Source organism: Heliangelus exortis, chromosome 6 (assembly GCF_036169615.1).
Source record: "Heliangelus exortis chromosome 6, bHelExo1.hap1, whole genome shotgun sequence".
Classification (NCBI taxonomy): Eukaryota; Metazoa; Chordata; class Aves; order Apodiformes; family Trochilidae; genus Heliangelus; species Heliangelus exortis.
The window spans coordinates 23,857,469-23,883,314 of NC_092427.1; the positions used below are offsets into that span (position 1 = coordinate 23,857,469).

General features: G+C 35.5%; 1 protein-coding gene across 5 annotated transcripts in view; it reads left to right on the forward strand.

Annotated features, from left to right (window-relative positions):
• The window catches only part of SESTD1 (SEC14 and spectrin domain containing 1), a 42,850-nt gene extending 17,762 nt beyond the window's left edge, over positions 1-25,088 (forward strand). For 4 of the 5 annotated variants that reach the window (XM_071747218.1, XM_071747222.1, XM_071747219.1 and 1 more), the window contains 13 exons: positions 6,769-6,882; positions 7,115-7,212; positions 7,588-7,643; positions 10,001-10,212; positions 13,842-13,964; positions 14,870-15,064; positions 16,071-16,185; positions 17,220-17,379; positions 19,892-19,973; positions 20,246-20,368; positions 21,576-21,767; positions 22,898-23,019; positions 24,330-25,088. In XM_071747218.1, the coding sequence (XP_071603319.1) occupies positions 6,769-6,882; positions 7,115-7,212; positions 7,588-7,643; positions 10,001-10,212; positions 13,842-13,964; positions 14,870-15,064; positions 16,071-16,185; positions 17,220-17,379; positions 19,892-19,973; positions 20,246-20,368; positions 21,576-21,767; positions 22,898-23,019; positions 24,330-24,459 (1,722 nt within the window). In that variant the 3' untranslated portion in view covers positions 24,460-25,088. The remainder of the gene's footprint in view (positions 1-6,768; positions 6,883-7,114; positions 7,213-7,587; positions 7,644-10,000; positions 10,213-13,841; positions 13,965-14,869; positions 15,065-16,070; positions 16,186-17,219; positions 17,380-19,891; positions 19,974-20,245; positions 20,369-21,575; positions 21,768-22,897; positions 23,020-24,329) is intronic. The other variant, XM_071747223.1, reaches the window with a different exon arrangement.
• The last annotated feature ends 758 nt before the right edge of the window (positions 25,089-25,846 follow it).

A 25,846-nucleotide genomic window follows, 5' to 3' on the forward strand; every position in this document is an offset into this window, starting at 1 on the left:
CGTTTGTTCTTCACCAGCCATTAACTCTTAGTTAGCTGTTAGTTGGTACTGACCTCTTACTAGGTTGTGATTAGGAAAATTGACTCAGTAAACACTTCCCACCTTCTCTGTCTTCCACGTAATGTGTTTGAAATAATGTTTTTGCTCTTCTCCTGATATGAGTGCAGAGCACTAAGGCTATGGAAGCTTTGAACTCATGCACAAATCTTCAAATGCATAGGTGTGCATTACTGGCAGTAAAAACAGAACTCCCACCTTGTGTTTTGGGTCACGGGTTAGATTTAATTGCCTACGAGGAAAATCCAAGATTTGTTTTTGCACCATTCAAATTAAATTTGCTCTAAGCTTTAAATGGAAGTGTGAAATCTTATTCACCTGAGAGTGTAATCTCATTTTATTTGAAGTAAATACTACGTAACTGATTTAAAATATCTAATGGGGCATCACACCTACCTTCTGTTTCCTGCTACCTTATCTGTTTTTAATACCATGTTTAATATTGCTATGTGAAGCCATTAATCCCAATGCCTCCTGTTCTCTTGCAAGTCAGAGATCCTTTGCCTGAAAGCAAGGTATGGTAATGATGTGTTGCAAAGCACTGAAAGTAGACATCAGAAGGCTACTGGGTGGATGAGTATAAAGAGGTGGGCTGATTCAGCTGTGTTTTTAAAAAAGTGCTTATCCATAAGACTTGGTTTTGGACCTGCCTTAGGTCGATTCCCATTCATTCTCCACCAGACTTTTTGTCTGTGCTTTTATTCCTCTCTAAAATGCTTACTAGTAGCCAGTTTGTGTGTTCATTGAAGCAGGTTTTTTTGGTCCTGTGCCCATGTTTTAGAAGAGGAGAGTTGTCTGAATTGTTCCAAGGGTGCCTTTCAGCTTACATGTGTTGTATATTACAGTGTAATACTTAATACTGTTTATGTTTTTAGATGGATGAAGAACAGAGTTTGATTATAGAAACTTCTAACTGTTCTGGAGGGCTGGGAGGTGTTTTTCTTGCTTTTTTTATTAATATACTTTACATAGTGATGTGAAACAAATAGTTATTTCTTAGTAGTTGTGTGTTTTTATTTAGTTGTGAGCTTTTCATGTGAGGATAACTAGGATATCTGGGGAAGAATGTGTGCCATAAAAGTAGAGGAAATATGCAAGTTCTGTTTATGTTCTGTTTGTACACAATGCATAATTGCCTATGGGCTGGTGATTTGGGTTTTTTCCTATGCTATTCATTTAAGGGAATGGGAGGAAGAAGAAACTCTAAGCCTGTCTTAGATTTTAGATTAGCCCTGGATAATCAGTTTGTGTTGAAAGCAAGGATGAGGAAAGTGCTTGATTGTTGTTCTTATCCTTGGGAAAATCACAGAGCAATACTCAAAAGTTCACTTACAATTCAGAGATGAGAAATCGAGGGCAAGGTGATTTGGAAAAAAATATGAGGAAAAAAGGTAGTAAACTACTAGGAACTAACTGGAAAAATCAGACCTTAGTATATATAGGAAAAGAAACATCATAGTCCTGGAGTACCAAGTCTGGATAGTTCTTAATGCTTCATGCTTACACTATAGCAACTGGCAGGTTGCAGGTGTCTGTCCCTAGTAATGTATCAACAGAATCTTCTCTGGAAAATCTAAAATTTCAATGTTAAGTTGTCAATATACATAGGAGTACAGAAAACTTAACACAACTTTTTTCTCTAAGAATTTCCTGCCTATCAACCTGTTTATGGTCCATATATCTGCATATCAGAATTGCTCTGAGAGAAATACTTTTCCATATTATGTAGCTGAAAAGTAGCTAATAACATCTTGTCATGTTTGTTTTAACAGTTTGGGGACTGTTTAAGAAAAAAAACTTGAAAGTTGAAATCCAATGTGCTTGGACCACAGTTTTTCGTATCAGTCTCAAATTCAAGTAAGACTCTGTCTGCCTGAGTAAGTGGGAGATACCTAAGTAGATTCTCATCTTCTGTAGACTTATGGTCTTTATTGTGAAAGTGATTAAATGCCTGTTATGTGGTTATAGCAATCCTTAATGTTAAAAAATGCAAAAATCTCCACCCCAGACAATTAGGTCTGTGCTTTTTAGGTGCCACTGAAAACACACTGTGGTATGAAACTTTCTGCTGAGTTGCTACAGGAGGTTTTTACCCTGTTCTTAAACTTTGAAGCCAACTGTTTTTCCTAGATGTATCTTTATATCTTAACTCTCAATATTCTGCTTGGAGAAACTCACTGTGGTACAATCATCCCAAATATATCTTTTAAGAATAATGCAAATAAGCAGAGTGTTGCTCCTCAGAAGGAACAATGAATCATTCTTTGCAAAAGATCTTTGTATCAGATTTTTCTGTCCATTGTTTTAATACTGAGGCATCAAAGTTTTTAGCTTTCGTGGACTTTCCCCGAAATGCATACAGGAGTTTGTGGCTTTGGTTTTTTTCCAATCAAATATGTTTATTGAAATGTATCTCCATGTATCCTTTTTGCTGCTGTTTTAATACTGGGGGTGATGAGTCCTTTCTTTTAATAACCTGGATGAAATCAGGGAATTAGTCCCTGTGGAGCTGGACTACGTAAGCCTGTGTTTACGTCATGTTCTGAATTCAGTCCTGAAGAGTGTGATGGAAAGTACCAGATTGTGAGTACCTATTAGTCTCTTCTCCAGGGTGGAAAAAAGATAGTGTGCTAATTATTTCCACAAGCCCTCCTGGGGAAGGTGAATGAGTGGGCAGAACCATAAGTTTTTGAAAGATAGTGAGACACTGGCAGTGGAGTCAGCAGTTAGTCTAATGTGTATCTAGATTCTGCTTAGATGCTCTTGAGTTTCTAGTATGAGAGGTTTCTGTGTGATACTGCCCAGATAAATGTGTTTAACTCGTGTTTCTCAATGTAATCTTAAAGCAAATGTTCATTACTTGTTAATATGAAACAGTAATCTATATATTACTAGTTCCTTAGCGTTTAATCAAATAGTGTTTCAGAAAACGGATTGAAATAAAGTATCATATATTAGGCTTTTTCCCTTCAAGAAGAGGAAGTTTTTGCTTTACAATTCTGTGACGGTACTGTCGCCTTCTGTGTCAGCTAGACCATGTATATCTGGACAGCAGTTTGGTCTGTTAGAAGTGCCATCATTATTTTGAAAACTCACCAGGAGAATAGTTGAGGCTTTATTTAAGTTTTACTAGATGTTGACTTTACTGGAGGATAAGCACAGAAATTTTTGAACACTAATGGCAAAGATTAATCCAATTGTGCTTTAGAAAGCAATTAGGATTCACACATTTTTTTTTTAAATATTTTTTTATACGAAAGTTGCCTTCAGTGTAATGTGCAAAATGAACAGAGGTGTGTTTAGGTTTGCATTTCTGTACAAGCTGAAGGGCAAAGTTACTCCTGCAAAATCTCTGCCTTGTTTGTTTAAGCTTTCCCCTTACTTTTCTAAAGCTGTTTGGGTATGTCAGCTGCTGACATAACAAACCATCAAGATTTAATCCACTGAGAAAACAGCTTTAATATTGAGCCCAAAGGACTTTATAAAAATTAAGCACTTTGTGCCTATAAAGCAGATTGGGGAAAAGTTACCTGGGCTTCCCAGCATTTCATGGCAGAATTTTTAGGAAGTGAAGAAAAACCCCTCTACTTAGACCTGTTTGAATAAAGTTTGTGCAAAATTACCACTCAGCGACCAGATAAGTATGAGCAGCTTTTAGCATGCTTTACTAATGTTCTTCAAAGTAAATGAAAAAATATTACATATTTTAATGCTAGTTTATTAAAATTAGTAACTGGGGAAGTGGTGTTGTGATCGTATTGAATAAACAACTTAATATAGTCTTACAGTAGATACTTTTTTAGTTACATTACAATGTAGCAAATCAGAACAGGTAATTTAAATACTGTATCTGTTACAGAGCTCATAAAAGTTTTTGCCCTTAGTTGCATATCTCACTTTAGCATTACCGCAGTTAATACTGTATATAATATATATTATACTAAGAATCTTTTTCTAAAAATCCATCTAGTCTGATACTTGCATCACTTAGTACCACCATGATCATGAAAGTAATTGTGACGTGTAGGTGATGCACTTCCAGCCCATGTAAACCTCTCAGTAGTTGGGAGCACCTGGTAAGAATTCTTTACAAAGAATTGTGAGCTTGGTCAGACTTTTTGGGTGCTGGATCTTAGGTTGCCTCAAACCTCAACACCCCAACAAAAAGAAAAACCAACCAACCAAATAAACCCCAAATGAAAATCAGAATTAACAAATGATAAGCACTATAGATATGTTTATGTAAGGAAATATTTTTGCCATTTTCATAGATAATTTCATCTGGATTGGCTTTGTTCTGTGAAATTCAGTGTAGTTTTAGGTAGTTTTAGGTTTACAGTGTTGTGTAAATAATAATTGTTACTTAATAATAATTTTTCTGTTATTCTAAATTATTATTTTAAATCTGATTTTTAAGACCTTCTTGCTCCTGAGATTAAAAATAGGATTTGGTTGCCTTACAGTGCTTCTGTACCTAGTTCCCAGTATAAAGTTTTTGCTCTGATCAGAGATGTAGAATATAAACAGTCCATTTCTTTCTATAGTTTTTGTAACTTATCCCAGATTGGAACTATTTATGAAGATTAGTAGAGCTATTTATTTCTTTTAGAAGATCATATGCTTAGATTTCACTTGTTTAAATTCTGTTTTCCCAATGGAGATGGGTGTACTTCTGTAAAGAAGATGCTTCTTTTTAGATTCAGTAGTGTGGCTGTAGTGTCCTTACACACTTCAGAAAAAAATGCCTTGTTACTGAAATTTTACAGCATCCTCTCTACCAATAGCTACTGGATTTGACTCTGTGTATTTAAGAGCTTTTTAATTTCTTCCCTCAAAAAAAAAAAAAAAAATAAAAGCTTAGATGGATCCTTTAAAATTTTAAGTCTCCTGTTGCATCCAGTATTCCCCTGTGATTTTGACATCTGCCTCTATCTTTATGTTCGTGATCAATGAAAATAATTGGAAAAAAAAAAAAAAAGGCCAGCGAATGGCATAGGGAAAGAGATCAGTATTGTACATCAGTATTCAAAGCTCTTTCTATGAACAGTCAGTGTTAGTATCACTGTTTCATGGGTCAAAATCATATTACTAGAAAAAAATGGTACTCTTGCTTCTGAGAAATAAAGGAGTTTTGCAGCTGAATCACAAGACTTTGCAGTACCTGTGTGTGTTTGTTTTTGTTTTTTTGTTGTTCATTTGGTAGTTCTTAAAAAGTTTGTTTTGGTTGTTATATAGAACGTTTGCTTCTCCCAAAGTATTGTTCTGATTATTTCTGTTTTAGGAGGCCAGTGTTGTGCAAAGCAAGTTTACTGATTAGAGTAGAGCAATGTTAAGAGCTGTTACCACTGTTTAGGTTTTAGAAGGGGCTGAGTATGGACTATGATGATCAGGACTCTGTTTGGATGCAGACAGGATGTGCATGTGAAACCTACTTCCACTGTCACCTTGCTAGCTGCCATTGTTGTTGGAAATGGAGCAATAAGTGGGAAGGGAAGCAAAGATTTAAGTGTTCTGTAATTCTTACTTTTTTTTTTTTTTTCCTGTCTTACTGTATGTCCAGATCTACCTTCAGTTTCTAACAATAATCAATAGTTGGTCACTTGAATGGATTCTGTTCTCAAAAACTGTCACAGAAGTGTCATAATTTAATCAATTATTTGCTATATCAGATTTGTTTAGTGATCTAAACAGGTTTGAACTAACACAAAGTGGGTGGTAGATAATAATACCCTTGAGGTAATTTCAGGAGAAAATTCATAAGTTTAGGATGGATTTTCTGTCTGTTAGTGTCTTCAGGGAGATAGAACTAGAATACTCTTTCCAGTTGGCTCTTTCCACGCATTCTTGTCCCTTGTAAGAATATGTGCATCATCTGATGGGTTCTCAAAATTGTCTCTTTTCTTTCTGGCTAATATCTAGGCTTCCACAGAGTTTTGTTCTATAGGAGTTACTCCAGGTTTTGCATATCATGCACCAAAGCAATTAATGCTGCCAGCCCTTTGGTTCAGGCTTACATAAATAGGGCTCAGCCAGGAGTCTCTGGAATGCAGAAATGAAGGGAAGAATTCAGTCTTCTGACTAGCAGTTGACCTCTGTTTTCCTTTCTTTATTTCCTGAAGTAGTTGAACTAGATTAGATGATGCTTCTGGGAGAATGTCTTGGGCTTTTAAACATGCTAATATTTGAATTTGACTAATCATAGAGTGTGGTTGATTCAGCGCTTGCTGAGCATATTTGCACAGTAAATGCAGGCACTTCATTTTTAGGGCATTAACTCACCTCTGGGACTGGAAGTATTGCAAGAATGGGATAAAAATAATAAGTGTTTTACAGTATAGTATCTTACTACTATATTCTGTAAAAATAGATTATGTGTATGATTAATCAAGAAGTGTCAGTTACCACAAAGAAAACTGATATCAAAAACCCAGTTATTTTTCCTATGGTAAATAGAGGAGGTGATACAGATGATGCTCTTCTGGGATTATGCGTGAGATATATACTGCACATCAAAATTGCCTGTCTAGCTTAGGCCCACATTAGTTGCAACCAGCTATATTTCATTTAAACATTTAGCAGTAAAAGGATCACTTTCTCTGTATCACAGAAAGATATCCTCAGTACATTTGGATGCACGTAATTTCTCATATACCTAAGGAAAAATATAAGCATTACTTACAAATTTACCTAAAATTTATTTTATTGTTGCAGGTTATTTTAGTATCTGCTAATAAGCTGACTCGATATATAGAACCGTGCCAACTCACAGAAGATTTTGGAGGAACTCTCACCTATGATCACATGGATTGGCTGAATAAGAGACTGGTTAGTTTTCGGGGTTTTTTTCAAGTGTCTTATTCTTGACTCATGGATTTTTATTTGTGTCCTTTCTCCTCTTTTCTTGTTTCACTTGGTTTTGTACATTAATGAGGAGCCTTCCGACTTGCAACTGCTGAACTAGACAAGAAGGCAGAAAGGTTGTTAAAAATTAGACTGCCTTCAGTAGAGCTGCTTTTATAATTTTCATTTCTTAAATTAAAACCCATCTCTTATTTAGGTATTTGAAAAGTTCACGAAAGAATCAACTTCCTTACTGGATGAACTTGCTTTAATTAACAGTGGAAGTGATAAAGGAACTCAACAAGAAAAAGAGAGGTGTGTGATTAGCTTTTTGAAATCAATGCTTTTGGATAATAACATTTTATTGGAAATACAAAATGTTGAAAATATGAAATGACTTCAGTATTATTAAGTGTGTAAAGAAATTCTGAAAGTTTGTGGTGTAGCCTACAAAATTTATCTATATGTGTGTAGATGGATGCTTATTTGGCTATTTGCAACAGGCTGCTGTACTTAATGAGTTGCAAAAGTGACTACTTTACTGAGTGGGTAAAGTCTCTTAATGGCATCCTGTAGTTCTGGACTCAGTTTAAGTTTCTAGTGTTATTGTAATACAAAAACATTACTAATAATTTATTATGTTAATAATTAAAATTTATTGTTAATAATTTGTTTGTTACTTTATTCAAGATCAATAGATTTGAACTTCCTTCCATCAGTTGATCCAGAGACGGTATTGCAGACAGGTATAGTAAGTTGAAAACTTGTAATATTGGTAAAAAATAACATTATTAATTTTTAAGCCCTAAGTGAAAGCTCAGAGGGTATAATAATTTTGGACATCGTCTCAATGTAACAAGCTTACCAATTAATGTTATTTTTGGGTTCAGAAAACCCTGATGTTGGCAAATAAATGGAAGAATTCCAGATTTGTTATTAAAATTTTTTTTATTAATCCTGATAACATCTTTACAGTATTGCCATAATTAATGTCTAATTTTGAGAATACATTCTTTCTAGATGATGTCAGTAGTGGCTGCCAAATGGTTACAATACAGATAGCATTTTTCTATGCTATTTGATAATTTGCATCAGCCTAGTTCTTAGCCATTGGCAAATCTGAAGTATACAGTCTTCAGAGTGTTTGCTGCCTAGACTCTCCCTTGAGGTTGTTTGGGGTTCTTTGATTGAAAGGAGTATTTTTAAGTTGAATTTCCTGTTGGTAATGGAGCATAGTAGCACTGATTTGAACTAGAAATTTGCTTAAAGATTTGGTTTAAGGTGATGATCAGGATTTGAGTTCTCAGAATCCTTATCTTACAGTGTCCTACAAACTAATGTGTAAATCACATATAATATTTGACTCAGAGAACTGCTGGCTTTTCATGCCCTCCATGTAGAATTTTAGCTTATTTAGTTGTGGGATAACACTCTTCGAGTTAAGGTGAAAGAACAGTTCCTTGCTGTGGTCTTTTAAACTTTTTAAAATACGAAATGGCTGTCGATAATGTAAATATACTTTAGTCCAATTGTGTATCCTTCTCTACCGGTAACATTTTTTTTTTTTTTTTGGACAGAGCAACATTTCAATTTTATCGATGTAGTTGGCTCCCAAGAAGATTAGTTTGTATATATTCTATGTTTTCTTAATTATGACATAATGAATTTTTTTTTTTGAGCTAAGAAGTTTGATAATTAAATCACAGATGTTCACAAGAGATGTTGTTTTCCTTTGTTAGATTCACTTTCAGTAAAGTTTGAGAATAAAAATTCTCCCCAATTAAATTTTCCTGTCTCTTAAGGGTAAATATGAACAAACTAAGATTTTAGATAAAAGGAATCTGTGCTTTCACAAGCTCCAAATCTACATGTATAGTTCTTAAACTTAAAGAAGAATCTACTTGAAAATTTTTTACCTAGGAAATGTTAATCTTTGCTGAAATAATACAATAAAGATTCAAAATTATCCCAGTAGAACTTCAACTTATAAAAGCCTTAAAGTCTGTTTGCCCTGCAGCCTATCAGTGTAGTATTATAGAAATCAAAGCTACCATTTTCTTATGGAAAAATGTATGTGAATTCTTAAGACATGTTCATTTCACAATATGCTGAGTAATTTAAAGTTGCTTGCTGCAATCTCCAAGGCCCTTGGGGTTTTGATTGTCTAGATAATGACAGTTGAATGTGGAGTTACTGCATTTTCCTTGTGAAGTATGTCAATTTTTGTTCTAGTGGTAATTATTTTTCTTTTAGTGAACTGGCATGTTACCATTTTAAGACCTACGGAACTGATGATGTGAAATTGGCAGATATTCAATTGTGCACCAGCATTTCTTTAGTGACCAAATGCTGATCTATTTTCTAACTTTTTCTTTGACCTTTTGAGGAATAAATTGATGATCTGGGTTTAGTGGTAGTGTGTTCTTTAGATCCTGAAAATTTTACCACAACATTCATTGAACAGTTTAAACAGCAGACTAAATAGTCAGAAGGTAGTATTTTTGCATATACAAAAGTTGTTATTGTCTAGTGAGTTAGTGCACTGTTATGGTAAGAGCAGAAAGAAAAGAAGTGATGAAAGTTACTGATCAAGATACCTGGTATTCAGCAACACGCTTTCAAAGAAAGTTTTGTATGTGTTGTAAATATCCTGGAAGATAACAGAAATTAAATGCTGAGATTGTAAATCCTTCTAAATCATTTATTTAATCTAAGAACATGAATTGTTTGGGGGAGATACTTCATATGTTACACAATGTTTTGAAATAAACCAGAGTACTCATAGTTGTTGCTAACTCAAGATTGTGCTCTGCAATAGTTTCTTTACTTTAATTAATACTATTGTCAATATGGATGTCAATAGTCATAGTATCTTTTATTCATGTAAAATATACTACATAATTTCTACCCTATTTTATGATGGATACGCTGCCACAAACTGTGGCCAGTGATTGCATGAAATGGTATTAAATGTGCCAAATGAAGGAAAGACCATCAGCTGCAAAAACATTGCACCAGGTCTTCTAAAAGCAGGCATACCTACTAGTGTTTGTATTTGTTGTTTGAATCTAAGTTAAGCACATAATTATATGTATTTTTAAAGGTCATGAATTACTATCTGAATTACAACAGCGTCGATTCAATGGTTCAGATGGAGGGGTGTCCTGGTCCCCAATGGATGATGAGCTCCTTGCTCAGCCTCAGGTCATGAAGCTGCTGGACTCGCTCAGAGAGCAGTACACCCGCTACCAGGAAGTCTGCAGGCAGCGTAGCAAGCGCACGCAGCTGGAGGAGATTCAGCAGAAGGTAATGCAGGTAAGCTTGGAGTTGTCTTGAGGACTATGAAGTGGAGGTTTGAGCTCGAGCCTCAGACTGTTTCCCCTGCAAAACTTAGAATTGGAAGAGGTTACTTCACGTTTTCTTTTTTTCCTCAAAGCGCAGTGTGCGTGATTCACTTGATACTTTTCACGGTGACTTCCCAAAGGCTGTTCTGATACATGGAGATGATTAGAAACGTGCTCTCTCGTCACCATTTTGAAGAATCTTCACATTGTCCCTTTGTTGTGTACTGTGGCATTGTTAGAGTGCCAAATGCCTGACCTTTTAGCAAAGAGAGGTACATTCACAAATACGACACCTCTTATTGTAGTTTTACTTGAGAGTTTAAGCTGCTGACTGCCCATGTTGTCTTAAGTTCCTGATACTGATTGTAAGCCAATATTTATTCCTTTGTGTAATACTCCATATTTTACCTTAAAGTGGTGAAACTCTGTATTTCAAGGCTACCCTGGCCCAAATGAACTCAAATCTTCCTAATCAATCACATTTAAAGGTCATACTGCATTGGTTTGGTCCTTTGGAAATAGGCATGTAATTAGAATTTTGAATATTTTCTCAGCAGAGTCTAGTTTCAGTAGAGAAAATCAAGGAAATGGAATTAATTTCCTCTTGTATTACTTGAAATTAGATGTTTTTATAAGCTTCTGTATGGTTTTAATATGCATAAAATGGAAAAGATATTGCTTTTAACCTTTTAACACTGACATTTTTAGTGCATGAAGACTGCAAATTAAGTACCTACACTTCACAGCCTCTTACAGACATGGGTAGAGAGAAAAACTAATTAGTCTTGTGCTTTCTGGCAGTGAAAATGTAAATTTACCAAGGAAATAATTTTCCATTATATAATTATTCAGATTACTATAAAAATACATTTAAAAACAAATGTCTTATTTTGATATTTTCAGCTGGAAGTAATAAAATATGTGAGATAATAAAATAGCACCATGTAAAAGATAGTACCAGGGCCATTAGTATGATCAGGTGAGACCTTGTTTCCTGTGTTGAAGTAGTAGTGGTTGAACAAGTTGTGCTGACTGAGTTGAAATTTATAATGTACTTTGGCAAACTGACATTGTTAATGCATTTAAATGGACTTGTTTACAGGGGCATCAGCCTCATTTTGCAATATTTATATTAAAAATAGGTTTTCGTTTGTAATGTTTGCATTATGAATGCTTCATTATAAGAGAATTGGGCCTTAGTACACAAGAAAAATGTGTTTTGCTGTTTTATCAAGCTAATCACTTTTATAAAGTGCATTTTAAAACTCTCTAAATGGCATACAAATGAATGGGAAAAACTTGCTAAATCTAGAACTTCATGTAGTGTCTTTTTGGGTTACAGGAGAAAGTTAGGGTGAGAGAGAAATGTAAGATAATACAATGATGGATTGGAGGAAGGGATACAGGCAAAGTGCAGTGGAATTTAGATTGCCAGAACAAACAATTTCCCATATAACATTTTTGTAGTATTGTAAGTTGGAATGAGTGTGTACAAAGAAAATTTTCCCCTTGTATGAGCTATTTCTTTGTTAGTGTTATGATTTCCTGTTTGCTTTAATTACAGTTATGTTTATATTCTTTTAACTATTATTTTAAATTTTTTTAATAGCTTGTTATACTGCTAACCAGCCCTGGCTTGCTTTTGTCCTCAGATTTCATTTTCACTGTTCACTGCTTCTCCTTGCTGTTGAACTGTTTAGTTGTTGCTAAGTAGTTGAGATCACAAAGATCTCTTAACCACAACCACATCTCTTCCCTTGTGTATTTGATATATTACCCTCTTTTTAACTACAACTCTTCCTTCTATTCCATAGTTTTATTTCTTTTGTCTTTCATTCTGCAGTTTAAAGTTGGCAATGATTTCCAGGTGCTTTCTGATGTGCAGTTCTACTAAACATACTGCTGATGAGCAACTCTGTTATGATGAATTCTGGCTTTGTTCCTCTTTATGCAGGGGAGATAATTATCATTTTTTCTGATCTGAATTTACAAAAATTAATGTATTAGTCTAGTTATTAACCACCTAAAAATTTTTTATGGAAATAACAGTGCTTCTTTTACTTGGTCCCCTAGTGACCCTTCTGTCCCCGTGTCAGTTGTCAGTGACATAAGAATGGTCATGTGCAGTCTTGGAGGCAATGCAGCAGTTGTTGGAAACTTGTAATGGGGAGGTGTTCTAGCTCAGAGAAGGCACTGCTAAGCAGTAGTCTTGCACACTGTTTCAGACTTGCAGGAGAACTCTCGTTTTCATTTGTGAGTTTTCCAGGCCATGCTGAGGTTACAGGAGGACATGTAGGTGCCTTCAGTTTTAGATCCACTCCATACTTAAGACAGAGACAGCTGTGCATAGGTGCTGAGCACAACAGGAAGACTCTCTTTAAAGAAAAAGAAATGAGAACTTTAGAGTCTTGGTTTGCCCTAGAAATTATAAAAGTAAGGAAGACCCAGGATACTTTAGGAGCAAAGAACATATGCTCTAAAATAATTAGTCTTATACAGAGGGCATAAAGAGCACATGGAAAGACTTAGACACAATGTCTGAAAGGTGGAGTGACTTTTTGTAATGGTTTGTCTTGATTTCTGTGGCAATGTAGCCTAGCAGTACTAGGAAAATTATCCAATTAGTCCCTTTGTTGTTTGTCTTCACAGTTAGTGTTACATTGTGTATTGTTTTATATTTCCTGATCAGCTGCATGAAGCTGTTCTGGCACCTTTGTTTAAACAAATTCATATTAAAGAGTGGCTTCCTATGTTTTGTTGTTAAGATTCAGAATGTTGGGGGTATTCCTGCCTTTCTTACTTCAGGACTTCAATAGTAAGTGAATTTTGCAGTAGGTTTCAACAGGGCTGTCAGCCATTTAAAAACTTACAAAATTTTGCCATAGATATCTGGTAATTGTACTGTCTGTAATGAAACCAAAATTTGAGACACTGCTTTGCTTTGATTATTGCTAACATAAAATGAAATAATTAAAAAAAAATAATCCAGTAATGTAGTCCTCCCAAACTGTATTGTCATGGCCCTTCAAAGGTTTCTGCGAAGACACATCACGTGAGGTGTGGCCCTTAACTCTTAAGAGGCTTCTGCTATTTGAATAGAGTAAGTTTAAAAGACACAGATATATAAAATACTGATTTTTTGTGTAAATTTAATTTTGGAATAAGTACAGTACTGTACTTCAGTGTTAGAATATTCAACAAAATAAGGCAAAAATTCTTAAGGTATGAGGTTGAATAAAGCTGTCCATATTCAGGCAATAAAAATTCTTATTTGAACATGAGGTCTATTTTCAGGAAAAGGGCATTTTAAGCTTTTCTGTTGACAGATGTGAAATTACAAGTATGTGACAAACCTCTTGCTAGCTTCCACCTGCATTCACTGAGCTGACAGGTTGAGGTTAATGAAAAGTAGCTTCTGCTTAACGTTTTTGAACATGTGAATGGATTCAACAAGACTTCTAGAGTTCCTAGAATGTTGCTTTTTTCCTAAATATATACCTAGTTTGGAGTATTTCTGCTTATGTTGCATAATTCTTTTTATATATTAATTTTTGTGTAATTGATTTGCTACTTTTTATTTGTCATCTTTCTTACTGACAGGTAGTCAATTGGCTTGAAGGACCTGGATCAGAACAGCTAAGAACCCAGTGGGGAATTGGTGATTCAATTAGAGCTTCACAAGCTTTGCAACAGAAACATGAAGAGATTGAGAGTCAGCACAGTGTGAGACTTCCTATGCTCTTTTCAAGTAGCAAAACACTTCTAAGTACAAGCAGCTACGAGCAGTGTGATTTGATTTAGTATCTAGGAGTTTTGCACAGTGCCCGATTTTATGGGTTACAGAGGAAAGTACCCAAGCAGTTTAAGAACTTAATATGGTTGTTACATGTTTTGTTTTCCAGTGTAGAAAAACACTGATTTCTAGCTGTGCTTTTTCTTTTATTACATTTCAGCAACTCTTAAATGTTCATGTTGAGTTGGAGTAAACTTCCTTTTCCCTGCCAAAATGGCTGGGAAGTCTGTACTTGTCAGATGAATAAGTTAGTGGGTTTGTTTTCATTAAACTACATTTAGAAGTAGCTGAAATTGACTTAACAGTTTCATTGATAAAGACTTAAGATACAAGTTATGTTGATAATGACATCTTGAAGAGATTGTTCAGTCATGTCACTAGAAGTAACACCTAGATGGCCTCATGGGCAGCTTTTTGTAATAGCTTACCTATTGGCAAATGGTCTGTTTCAGCAGAGCATTTATAGATTTATAAACATTAGAAATTTGTTTAAAATTGGTTGAATTCTTCTTAGTTCAGTAAAAAAGTTTGAATGGGAGTTTGCTGGTAGCCATTAGGCATATCTTGTTATCTTCTCACCTTTCTGCATGTTTTAAAAATTTTTTTTATTTTTAATAGTATAGTACGTGTGCTAAAATGTAATAAGCACTTTTTGAGTTGATTTGAAATTAATGTTTTTTCCTCCTGCATGAGATTTCATAATCATAGTGTCCTAATCAAGGACATTAGTTTCTTTTTTAAAATTCGATTGTTGATAAGTCTGCAGTTAGATGCATGCCACTTGTAAGAGAAATAGAATTATGTTTGGTATTTTAATGCTTTTCTTGTGTTTTAGGAGTGGTTTGCTGTTTATGTTGAGCTTAATCAGCAGATAGCAGCTCTTCTAAATGCAGGGGATGAGGAGGACCTTGTGGAATTGAAAGCATTGCAGCAACAGCTGAGTGATGTGTGTTACCGGCAGGCCAGTCAGCTAGAATTCAGGCAGAATCTATTACAAGCAGCACTTGAATTCCACAGTGTTGCTCAGGATGTAAGTTTCTCATTTTAACTTTCCTCAGGTTCCTGTAAATATATTACTGCCTTAGTATTATAAATGGTGAATGCAATGGAAAAAAAGGGAGGGGGAAGTATAATATCACCTGGAAAATGCAAGTGATATTTAATTTACTATATTTAATGGTCTTAGTTTACGATAATTAAAACACCAAGAAGGTAAATTCTTTTTTGTAGCAGAATGTGTAGAGGAATGGCCTGAGCATGCCTACACAGCCCCATGTCTGAGGCACTCAGGTGCTAATTAGGAGGTGGGAGGTGTGAGCTTGTGTCAAGCCCACCTGTGTTAAGCCCCCACCCCCGCCCAGTCAGGGTTTGCCTCAGCTGGCCATGAGCAGGGTTGGGGGGCAATAAAAGGGGAGCTTCCCAACACACACTCAGCTCACTCTGGAGCAGCCAAAGGAGGAGGTCAGCTGAGTCTGGAGCAGAAGCACGGAATGAGGCTAAGCCGGGTCTGAAGGCAGCAAAACCGGAGCACTGACTGTGCCCCTGGGTGAGAACACCTCTTTGACTTTGGAGCAACGTACCCCAAGAAAGGCTCACCCGTCTGCACTTTTTTTTTTTAAGGAGGGGGGTGCTTTCTAATGGGCCTTACATTTTGGTAGCTTTTGAAATACAATGGTTACCAATTTAAAAAGTTGCCTTTTTCCCCTTCTCATTTTCCTTTTTTTTGTTTCTTTTAATTAAAGGCATATACATTATTTTAACCTAAATTAGTTGTTCTTTACATAGATTCTCTCTTTTGAACTGGCATTTATTCCTTTCCTATACTTGTCTGAAAAAAAATAATCTCCACTTCCTCCCTGACCCTGTCTATGGACATGTGCTTTTGGAATTTTATAGGCAGATTTCATTTTGACTTTCAATTCCAATAGATGCAAGGAGAGTTCTAGAATGATATTTTCGAACATTTAGAAGACTGCACACCTAATAATCTAAAGCCCAAAACTTTTTTAAATATGAATATATGTTTTACATTTCAGTTGTCTCAGCAATTGGATGGCTTACTAGGAATGTTGTGTGTAGATGTTGCACCAGCAGATGGAGCATCAATTCAACAAACTTTAAAACTACTGGAAGAGAAATTAAAAAGTGTTGGTAAGCAAAATATGTCTGCATTTCAGGTACTCACATTCTAATGAATGCATTACAGGAAAAAAACAGTAATCTCAACATTCCCTTTAAAAAAATATAGTAGAAAAAAACCTGGTTTTTTCTGTGTCCTGGTTAAGTAATGCTCTTTCTAATTACTTCTGGCTTGCTTATGCTATATACTGTCAAGTAGCTGTATCTAGGAAAATTATCTAGGAATGTTTTCTTGTTTGTTTTACATGTACATTGTATTTGTTATAAACCACTATCATGGATGCCATGATGTCTAGACAAGCTAGACATCTAGAACTCTAGTAATGTGGAAATAGTGTAGATGATCATCTTGTCTCCAGAGCTGATGCCTTGATTGTTATCCACTCAGTATTAGAATGTTGTACTGAGTATTTTGCAGTAGCTTTAAATATAAATGTTATTAAATAGAACAGTTAAGGTTGTTGCACTATCAAGCATATAGAATATTTCAGTTGGAAGGGACCTATAATATCTAGTCCAATATGTTGCAGAGGAAAGAGCTTTGAAGCAAAATCAGATATGGTAGAAAGAGTCATGATTAGAATATAACAGTTTAAATAAACTGGAAGCTGGAACTGTTTTCCTTTAGGAAAACAGATAGTGGAGCTGCCAAATAATAGATATAATATCAGATTTTAAGGGTTGGCATATTTCAATATAGAAAAATGGATCAGCTATATCAGATGCATTATAATTAAATACTCTGGGTATTGTGCAGCTGTATAGATGAAAAATGTTAATTAGCTATTTATATAGTGAAAAGTCGATACTCACTGCCTGTTTTTATTTCTTTTTTTCATTATGGCTAGATCATAAAATAAGGTAGCCATAGATCTTTGTTAATTTAAACAGATGCTCACTCAAGCTTAAAACTTGGAAAGGGTAGTGAAAGACTGGTAATATCCTTTTCAATTTTCAGCCTTCCATCAAAAAAGAAGCCTTCCAGATTTTTAAGAGTTTCATTGTCCTTTTTTTGCTTTTTGGTTTGTTTTTTTTTTTTAAATTAGACTTAGGCTTGCAAGGCTTGCGTGAGAAAGGTCAAAGTCTTCTTGATCAGATATCTAACCAGGCATCCTGGGCCTATGGAAAAGATGTGACTATTGAAAACAAAGAAAATGTAGACCATATCCAAGGAGTTATGGAAGATATGCAGCTTAGAAAACAAAGGTAATAACAGTTCTGTTCCTTAAGATGTAGTAGTGATATTCTTAAATCTTCATTCGCAAAGCCAAGCCATGACAGTGCTATGTTTACAGACAGAAGCTTTCCTGGCTAATCTGATGTAGCATACTCCTAAAACAAGTACTTTTGTTTTTTGGTACTGGACAAAGTATGAGTGCTTTCTTGTACTTGTAAATGCTCAAGATTTATATGTTCCTTTTATATGGAGTTAAGGAATGTACGTAAGAGACATCTTGTTTATGTTACTAGTTGGAGATGGAAGGTACACCAAAGCTTCAGTAATGATGATGGCTCCAGTTCTAAAATTATGAATTGGGTTATGTACAGACTTCTCAACCTCTGCTCTTTGGGCGTGGTGTTTTCCCTCCTGAAGACAGGAAGGATGAGCTGTGTCAGGGGGACAGGGTGTAGCATAGAGGCAGAGTTCAGTTTTCAGTTCTTTTTTTACGATTTTTGAAGAAAGGGTGGGGAAGCAAGTTGTAGTGGGAAAAAATGCGGGGGAGAGTTTAATTTTCAAGGATGGATTTTGCTGTCATACTCTTCCTCCAAGCCTTTCATTGATTATTTTTTTCTTAAAGGTGAAGTAGTACTGGATTTGCTATAGTAGTGCCTTTTTTTTCTACTCAGCAATGGGAAAGAATCAGATGATGTTGCTCATTATTACTGATGGAACTCCTGAAACAATAAACTACACTCCATAGAATGTGCCCCTGAACTTTGAGGGAAATGTCTGAACAAAGAGGTGCCTCTAGGGAACACCAAGGTCTAATGAGCATCAGGTTGCTCATTGCGGGGATTCATTCTAGCACCCACAAATGGTTTTCTTAGAGGGCTTTGATAACATTTAGGGAAGGTAGCCTTGTAAGTATGTATTCTGAATCTTATTTACTTGAGCAGCTCTTGTGTTTAGAGGGACAACTCCGAAGAGCTATAGAGTACCACGTGCAATAATATGGCAGCTGGAATTCAGTATTGAAAAGAGAAATGCACATGGAAGAAGGAAAAATTTTATATACGTAGTAATGGAGTCTGGATGAGCTGTTAAGTCAAAGATAAATTTTGGGAAAATTTTGAAAATATTGCTTTATTGTTCAGTCATATTGTGAAGCATTCTACTTGCTTCTCACATTGTTAGGAGCAGAATGTAAAACTAAAACGGAAGTGTCATTATGTCACTATATAGATTTGTAGCCCATTTGTGATTTAAGTGTTACACAATTCTTGTCCTTGAAAAGGGATATAGAGTTGTGAGAAATCAATTAGATCAAGAAGTCTATGAAATGTTCAGACAAAGGTATGAAGCAGCTTCCAGATGATAAATGATAAAAGAAGGTTCTCCAGCCTGGACAAGAGAGAAAAAGTACTATAGAGACTACTATCTCTCAGTAGCATCTCATTGTATTTTTTTGATACTTTTCCCAAATTCTGTTGAATGTTTCTCATTTATTTATATACACTTGTAGTATAATATTTTTTTCTATGAGCACTTTGCTACTTTAGTTAAGCTTTTGGAAGCCACAAACTTTTCCTGCATTATTAGAACAAATCCCTTTCTGTGTGTGTGTCACAGCACTACAGCACATGTAGCAAAACATAGTATGATAATGAAATATTCTTTGAAAGTATTTATATTTGCAACCAGTTTGAAAAAAACCATATTAATTTATATCATATCTTGTATTCACTTATAGTAATAACCGTTGTTGATGTTAGTCTAATTCTTGCTCTCTGCTTAATAGGCTCTGCTGAAGTGCAGTGGTCATTATTCTAGATGTATTTTTTAGCTTTGCTCTCTCTGTTGAAAGAAAAGAATTTTCAATAATTTTTTTTATTCTGACTAGAAAGAAATGACAACTGTGCTTAATTCAGAACAAGAGAATAAGTATTCATTCTTATATGAATTAGATTTTGAAATGCTTTCTGACAAGTTATAAAAACGGGACATTATAATTTAACAACTTGATTGTTGCATCTTTACATTTTTCTTTTTAGCTAAGTAAAGATTGCATTAACCTCTTTTAAACAGTTCGTATTTTCTTTGCCAAGAAAACTTTGCCACCAGCTCATAGAACCATTCAGAATTATGCCAGGTTTAAGCCAGCTTTCAGCCACACTTCAGTAAGAGCAAGTCTGTCTTAGCCATGTAAGCCTCTGTGTGGCCTGCAAATCTTACTGGTGCAACAAGATAAGGAACCTGAAATGGCCTGGAAGCTGGAAGGCCTTGTATGTAGCTGAACATCTCTAGTATTACTATCTGTAGCATAGTTACACTGGGAATCTTGAGGAATGTGATTTCTTTGCTCAGTTTTATTTATTGCATGTTTCTTACTGTTATATGAGACATGCTTAGTTTGGCAAAAATGAAGTATCACACATGCTTTAATGACCTTTTCATGAACACTTGCATCTTGATGTTCACTGAAAACATTGCTGTCAAACATGACATTTATTGTCTGCTATGCCTGTGTTGGTGAGTCTACCTGTGCTATTGTTTAAGGTGTGAGGATATGGTGGATGTGCGGCGACTGAAGATGCTTCAGATGGTACAGTTATTTAAATGTGAGGAGGATGCTGCACAGGTATGGAAAGGCTACAGAATTTCATCATTCTGATGTTTTGTCGTCCACTGACTAGCTAATGGGGATTGATAGCTGTACAGTAATATTTTTGTCACTTAAAAAGTAAAGGATGTAGTGGTGACTGTAAATATCGTATTTAATGATTTCATGCATGATCTAGTTTGATATCTCAACTTTTTTGCGTATAAAAGTATGTGTTAGTATTGAAGGTGCTTCATTCTTCTGCATTAATTTTGGTTTAATTTACTAGTTTTACTCTTCTGTTCTTTAAGGCAGTGGAGTGGTTAAGTGAACTGTTGGATGCTCTGCTGAAGACACACATCCGTTTGGGAGATGATGCTCAAGAAACAAAAGTTTTATTGGAGAAACATCGGAAATTTGTTGATGTTGCACAGGTGAAATGAATTATTTTTATAGCAATATGGGTTTTGTAATGTTTCAGAAGATCTCCTAAATAAAATAAGTACTTGTATGGGCAATCTGGAAAAGTTCTTACTCTAGTCTTAATGGGGTTGTCCTCAGTGCTTGAATGAAGAAATCATGATTGCTGAAATTGGTGATGAGCCTAATGAGATTGTGAAGTTCCATCAACAATAGCAACACTGCAGTTCACTGCCTTAGTTCATTCTGATTCACATATTGCCGCACAAACCACAAAACACAATCTTCACATTGACTTTATTTTAAATGCTGTGTATCTCAGTTATTATCAAGATTTTTGAAGGCTGGCATATCAGAATACTGAGATACGGATGAGCCACTTTGTTTCATTCTCTTCTGTGCTGTACTTCATGAAAAAGTCTGTCTTTTTATTGGTTTTCCAGATAGAGTTGACTGTTGGTGTATGATGGGCCTGCTTGTACAAAGATTTTTGGCACTAGCAGGTTTAGTGGTTGAACAGAACTGATAGTGTTGATTCTTCACTGTTATAGCAAATAATGGATTCTGTTGTCCAAGAGTCTACTGAAATTCACTGAAGCCATGGAGCGTGTTTGCGTGCCTGTTTGGAGATTTGGAATAGTCAAGCAGATGCTGGGTACATGTGAAAGAAAGCATAGAAACTGGGCCTTTTTCAGATGTATACTGCTTTTAGGAATGTCCAGTTCAGGCTTGCCTGTTAACAGATCTTTTCAAATTGCATCTGTTATACTGGAACTGGGTTTCTTCTTTGAATTAGAACTGATGATGACCTGAGAGTAGTTTGCTGGTGCAATGATGTGCCACAACACACCTGGATACTGGGTGACCACAAGCATAGTGGCAGTGAATGCAGAGACAGTCATCTTGGCAGTAGATATCAAGTATCCCCATAAGATCCAAGCAGTTATTTCATATTTTCAGCTCTGTTCTTTTGGCAGTATGAACAGTAGACAAGATTACTTCAAAATACTTTTAAGAGCAAAAGCACTGCATGGTCATTACAGTTTTATTCATATTTCAGCAGCGTTTTTTGTTAGACCAGGTTAGTTCAATAGAATTTGTGGACCTAAACTGAGAAGGTTTCATAAAACTTTTCTGCTGTTGTTTTAAGCTGCTAATTAGCTCTCAAGTTAAATGCATATTTTTTATGTGTAGTTTTTTCCTATCCCCTTAAACTTCCAGAGTACTTATGATTATGGAAGACAGCTACTGCAGGCAACTGTTGTCCTTTGCCAGTCCCTGCGATGTACTTCAAGGTCCTCAGGGGACACACTTCCAAGGCTGAACAGAGTGTGGAAACAGTTTACAGTAACTTCAGAAGAAAGGGTGCACCGTCTGGAAACAGCTGTTGCATTTCATTCAAGTGCTGAAAAGGTAAGTGTTGTGTTTCTAAGAGGAAAAACTCCTTACCAGAGTGTAAGCCAACAAAATGTAAGAAAAATGAAGTTGTCAGTGTGTATTTTTTCCTTTCTAGAGAGGGAGAAGTGGAAGAAAATAGGGAACTGAGTGCTAGGAGTAGGTCTCAATCCCATCTGGAAACACTTGGGTTCAGACTTTTTTAATCATGTTTTTTTCTCTGTCAGATACAGATTTTAGTTTCTAAAAGGGGGTCCTTGTCAGGGGGGGTCCTTTGTAGGACAGAACAGACTTCAATTGATGGGGGTCTACAACAATCAGTTAATCCAACTACTTGACCACTTCACAGCTGATCAAGTTAAAATATGTTGTTCAGACCATTGTCCAAAAGCCTCTTTAAATGCTGGCAGGCTTTTGGCATCAGCTACCTCTTTCAGAAGCCTGTTTCAGTGTTTGACCAGCCTCTCAGTAAAGTGCTTCATAATGTCCAGTCTTATCTTCCCCTGGTGCATCTTTGAACCACTGCTGTATAGCCTATCCCTAGGTACCAGGGAGAAGAGGTCAGCACCTCCCTCTTTACTTCCTCTCCCCAGGAAACTGTAGAGAGCAGTCAGGTCAACCCTCAGCCTCCTTTTATTATATTTGACAAGCCCAAAGTCCTCAGCCACTCCTCATAAGATATGCCTTCCAGCCCTTTCATCTCCTCTGAATACATTCAAGAACATTTAACACCCTTCTTAAATTGCGGGGCCCAGAATGGTGCACACAGTTTATGGTGAGGCTGTACCAGTGCTGAATACAGTGAGATAATGGTTTCTTCCATTTTATACAACTTTCTTGCTGCAGGTTGCTGGTTTTATGCACTTTATATTTGTTGATGCAATACTGTCTAGAAAGGCTTTTTTTTTCTTTTTTGTTTCCTTTTAGAAGTAGTGTAGAACATCCTAGCACAAGAGAGGTAGCCCTGAACTATCTTCTCAACTTAGCTTAATCTGTATTTTCCTTTTTTGAATTATATGAAGATTTAAATTGATTGCATATAAATGTGGCAATGAAGATGATGGAAGAGACAGTAAATGGTTTTTTTTTAAAAAAAACACAAATTATCCTTATCTACTTTGTTCAGCATTTCCTTAATTTTTTAACAGATTTTGCAAGAATGTCCAGAGCAGCCTGAAGCTTTTAGTGACATGGAGCAATTTGATGAAATTGAAGCAGTTGGGAAATCACTGTTGGACAGACTAACAGTACCTGTAATTTATCCTGATGGGTATGCAATAAGTTTTTATAATGCCTATTGAATATGATTTTGGGGAAGCTTCATTATAACTCAGTATGCAGAAGAATCCTTAATATTTATTGCTGTAATGAAAAGGGCAGTGTACTAGTACTTATTAATTTTTTTTCCCCACCTTTTCACACAACGTAATGAAATTTGGAACATTCCAAAGACAAGTTTTTCTAAGGAGTGACTTTTCCACATTCAGTAATTATATTTATACTGTCTTTACACAAGCAAAGAACAAGAAGTAGCAGAATGACCAGTCCCAACCTCTTCTCTCTAAAAAGATAATCAGTTTTCAATCACAGTATTTTGAGTTATTTATTTCTAGTTCAATTAGAAGTCTCAAGTCAGTACATTGAAGGTACATTTCATTTATTTGACAAATAAAATAGTACTTCCCTTGTGAGCGGTACATACTAATTTTTCAAATTGGTGACTGTCTTTGAGGTACAAAAGCCAACTGAATTTGGAATCTTTGCCATAATAAAGCTGTTCTCTGTTCAGTAGAATATACATGTCCATTGTGGTTCTGATCTTTTCTATTTAATTTTTTTTCTTCCCTCTGCACTTTCAGTAGTGTATTGGAAAATGCTACAGGATTTTATAACTATGAGGGGAAAAACAAAACCCCCCAAAAACACTCAAAGAGGGTGTTATGTTTGCTGAAGTAGTTGTTTGCTGAAGTATTTTGGTATAGCTTTCCATTTCTGAAATCTTTAGCATCTGTGCTTTGTAACTGGATTTGATACCTGGTCTTCTGAAACTTACCTGTTCAGAATCATGTTTTGCTGACAACTTGGTTAGTGATTACCGTAACATTTCAACTGTTCTTTTGTTGTATTTGAATGGGAGAAATCAACTTAAACAGCTATGTGTTCTTTTCAGTTTGAGAGACAGATGATGCAATTTGACAGCACATGGCTGACTTGACATACACAGAATCCTTCAATAATGCAGCAATTCTGTAACCACATAATTCATGTATAGACAGACTTTCTTGATTGTCATAGTACTGAAAACTGCCAGATTGACTTGGGCTGGGTATCCAGAGAACAGCACTAAAAAATGGTGTTAGGAAGCATCAGTTGCCCTTACAGAACAGTGCTTTGCTGTTGAGAGGGTCTTTTGGGTATAAAAGGGTCATATACTATTTGTAATTGTCATGAGGATCTGCTGTCAGGTCTCACCATGGAGTCTTCAAAGACTTTTAAAGGTGGCTTTTATATTTGAATTTCATTCTTTTTTACTGGTAACTTTTTGTGTTTTGTTTTTTGTTTTGTTTTCTTGGTTTTTAGGTCTGAGCAGTATTTTGGGAGCCCAAGTGATATGGCTTCTGCAGCAGAACACATTAGAGAGAAGATGAAGCTGGTTAGCCTGAAAAAGCAGCAGCTGACACAACCAGAAGCCAGTACTGCAGAGAGCTAATAATGACCTTTATCTATGAATTCCTAGTAAGACTTCACTTTGTAATCCAGCATGTTGTTTGCATATTACAGAATTTGGCATAATATATTGAAATGCATTTCACAGCTGTTATAAGTCTCATCTTTTTTTCAAAGTAAATATTCTCAGCATCTTAACACTGTACATCTATCAAGCCATAATTATTTAACATGCTATGAAACCATAGATTCCGAGTATCTTATGAAAAGGAACTGTAAACTTTGCACTGAGATTTGCTGTAAAGCTTTACCTGACCTGTCAGCTGCTTCTTAGTTAAACAGCTGATGTAAGCTCTGAATGGTGCTATTGGAAGTGTTAGGAGTTCCACATTATGAAATTGTAGTTCTTTGCTTTCCCCTGTGCCCAGGTGATGTGGTAATTTTAGGCTGTAGGTAAAGTTCCTACAGTGTAGACAGTGGTGACCTTATAATTTTAATTTGAAATACTTTTTTTTTTTTTTTAAAAGAGCATTTTATGTGTCAGTATGCAACCTGCCCGTCAAATCTTTGATATATCAAATTCATTAAACAGATGTTTTCCTATTTGTACTGATAATGTATTAAAAGCTGTTTGTGCTTAATAAAAATAATCTTTTTAAAATCTAACATAAATTTGTTGTGGTCTCTGTTCCCAAATGTCATTGGTGTTATTTTTTGTGTTGAATGGCAGTAAAAATCATCACTCCTCCAATATGTTTTCAAAGTGTGTATAATTTTTCTTATGAAATACTCTTTAACACACTCTAGGGGAAGTGCCCTTGAACTATTATTAATAGGAGTGAGAATCTATATAATTTATTTCCTTTTGGGTAGTGATACTTGCACAGCAGTATGTGTATAAGTCAATCTTCATTAATAATCTTGTTACTACATAAGATTGGTACACATCTTATGTGCTTTATTTCTACATCTTATTTCCCTTTGAATGGAGTATCTTAATGTGAATATCCCTGCTAGTACCTATAGGATTGAAGATTGTCATTTAATAAAAAATTATTAACATGAAGTTCCAAACAAGTTAAAACCATGAGATTGGTAAAAAATGAAATATATTGTGAAAAGGGAATTGGTTTGAAACGTAATGAGCTATGTTCATAACTTCATGAACTTCTTACTCTTCAGGATTTAATCTGCAACTATTTAAATAATATGTTCACTGGAAGATGGTGTGGTTTCTGACTGGTGTAGAATACTCTGTGAAGTAAATCAGTGTAGGTCTAACTACCTTATTTTATCACGCTTTTTCTCAGTTCATTTCTTACTGTATGTTTTCTCTGCAGGCTTTGTTGAGGGACCTGTAATTCAAAAATATTTATCTGTCACAGTTTTTCCTCATTTTCTCGATGGGAAAGTGATGTGTCAAAGCACTT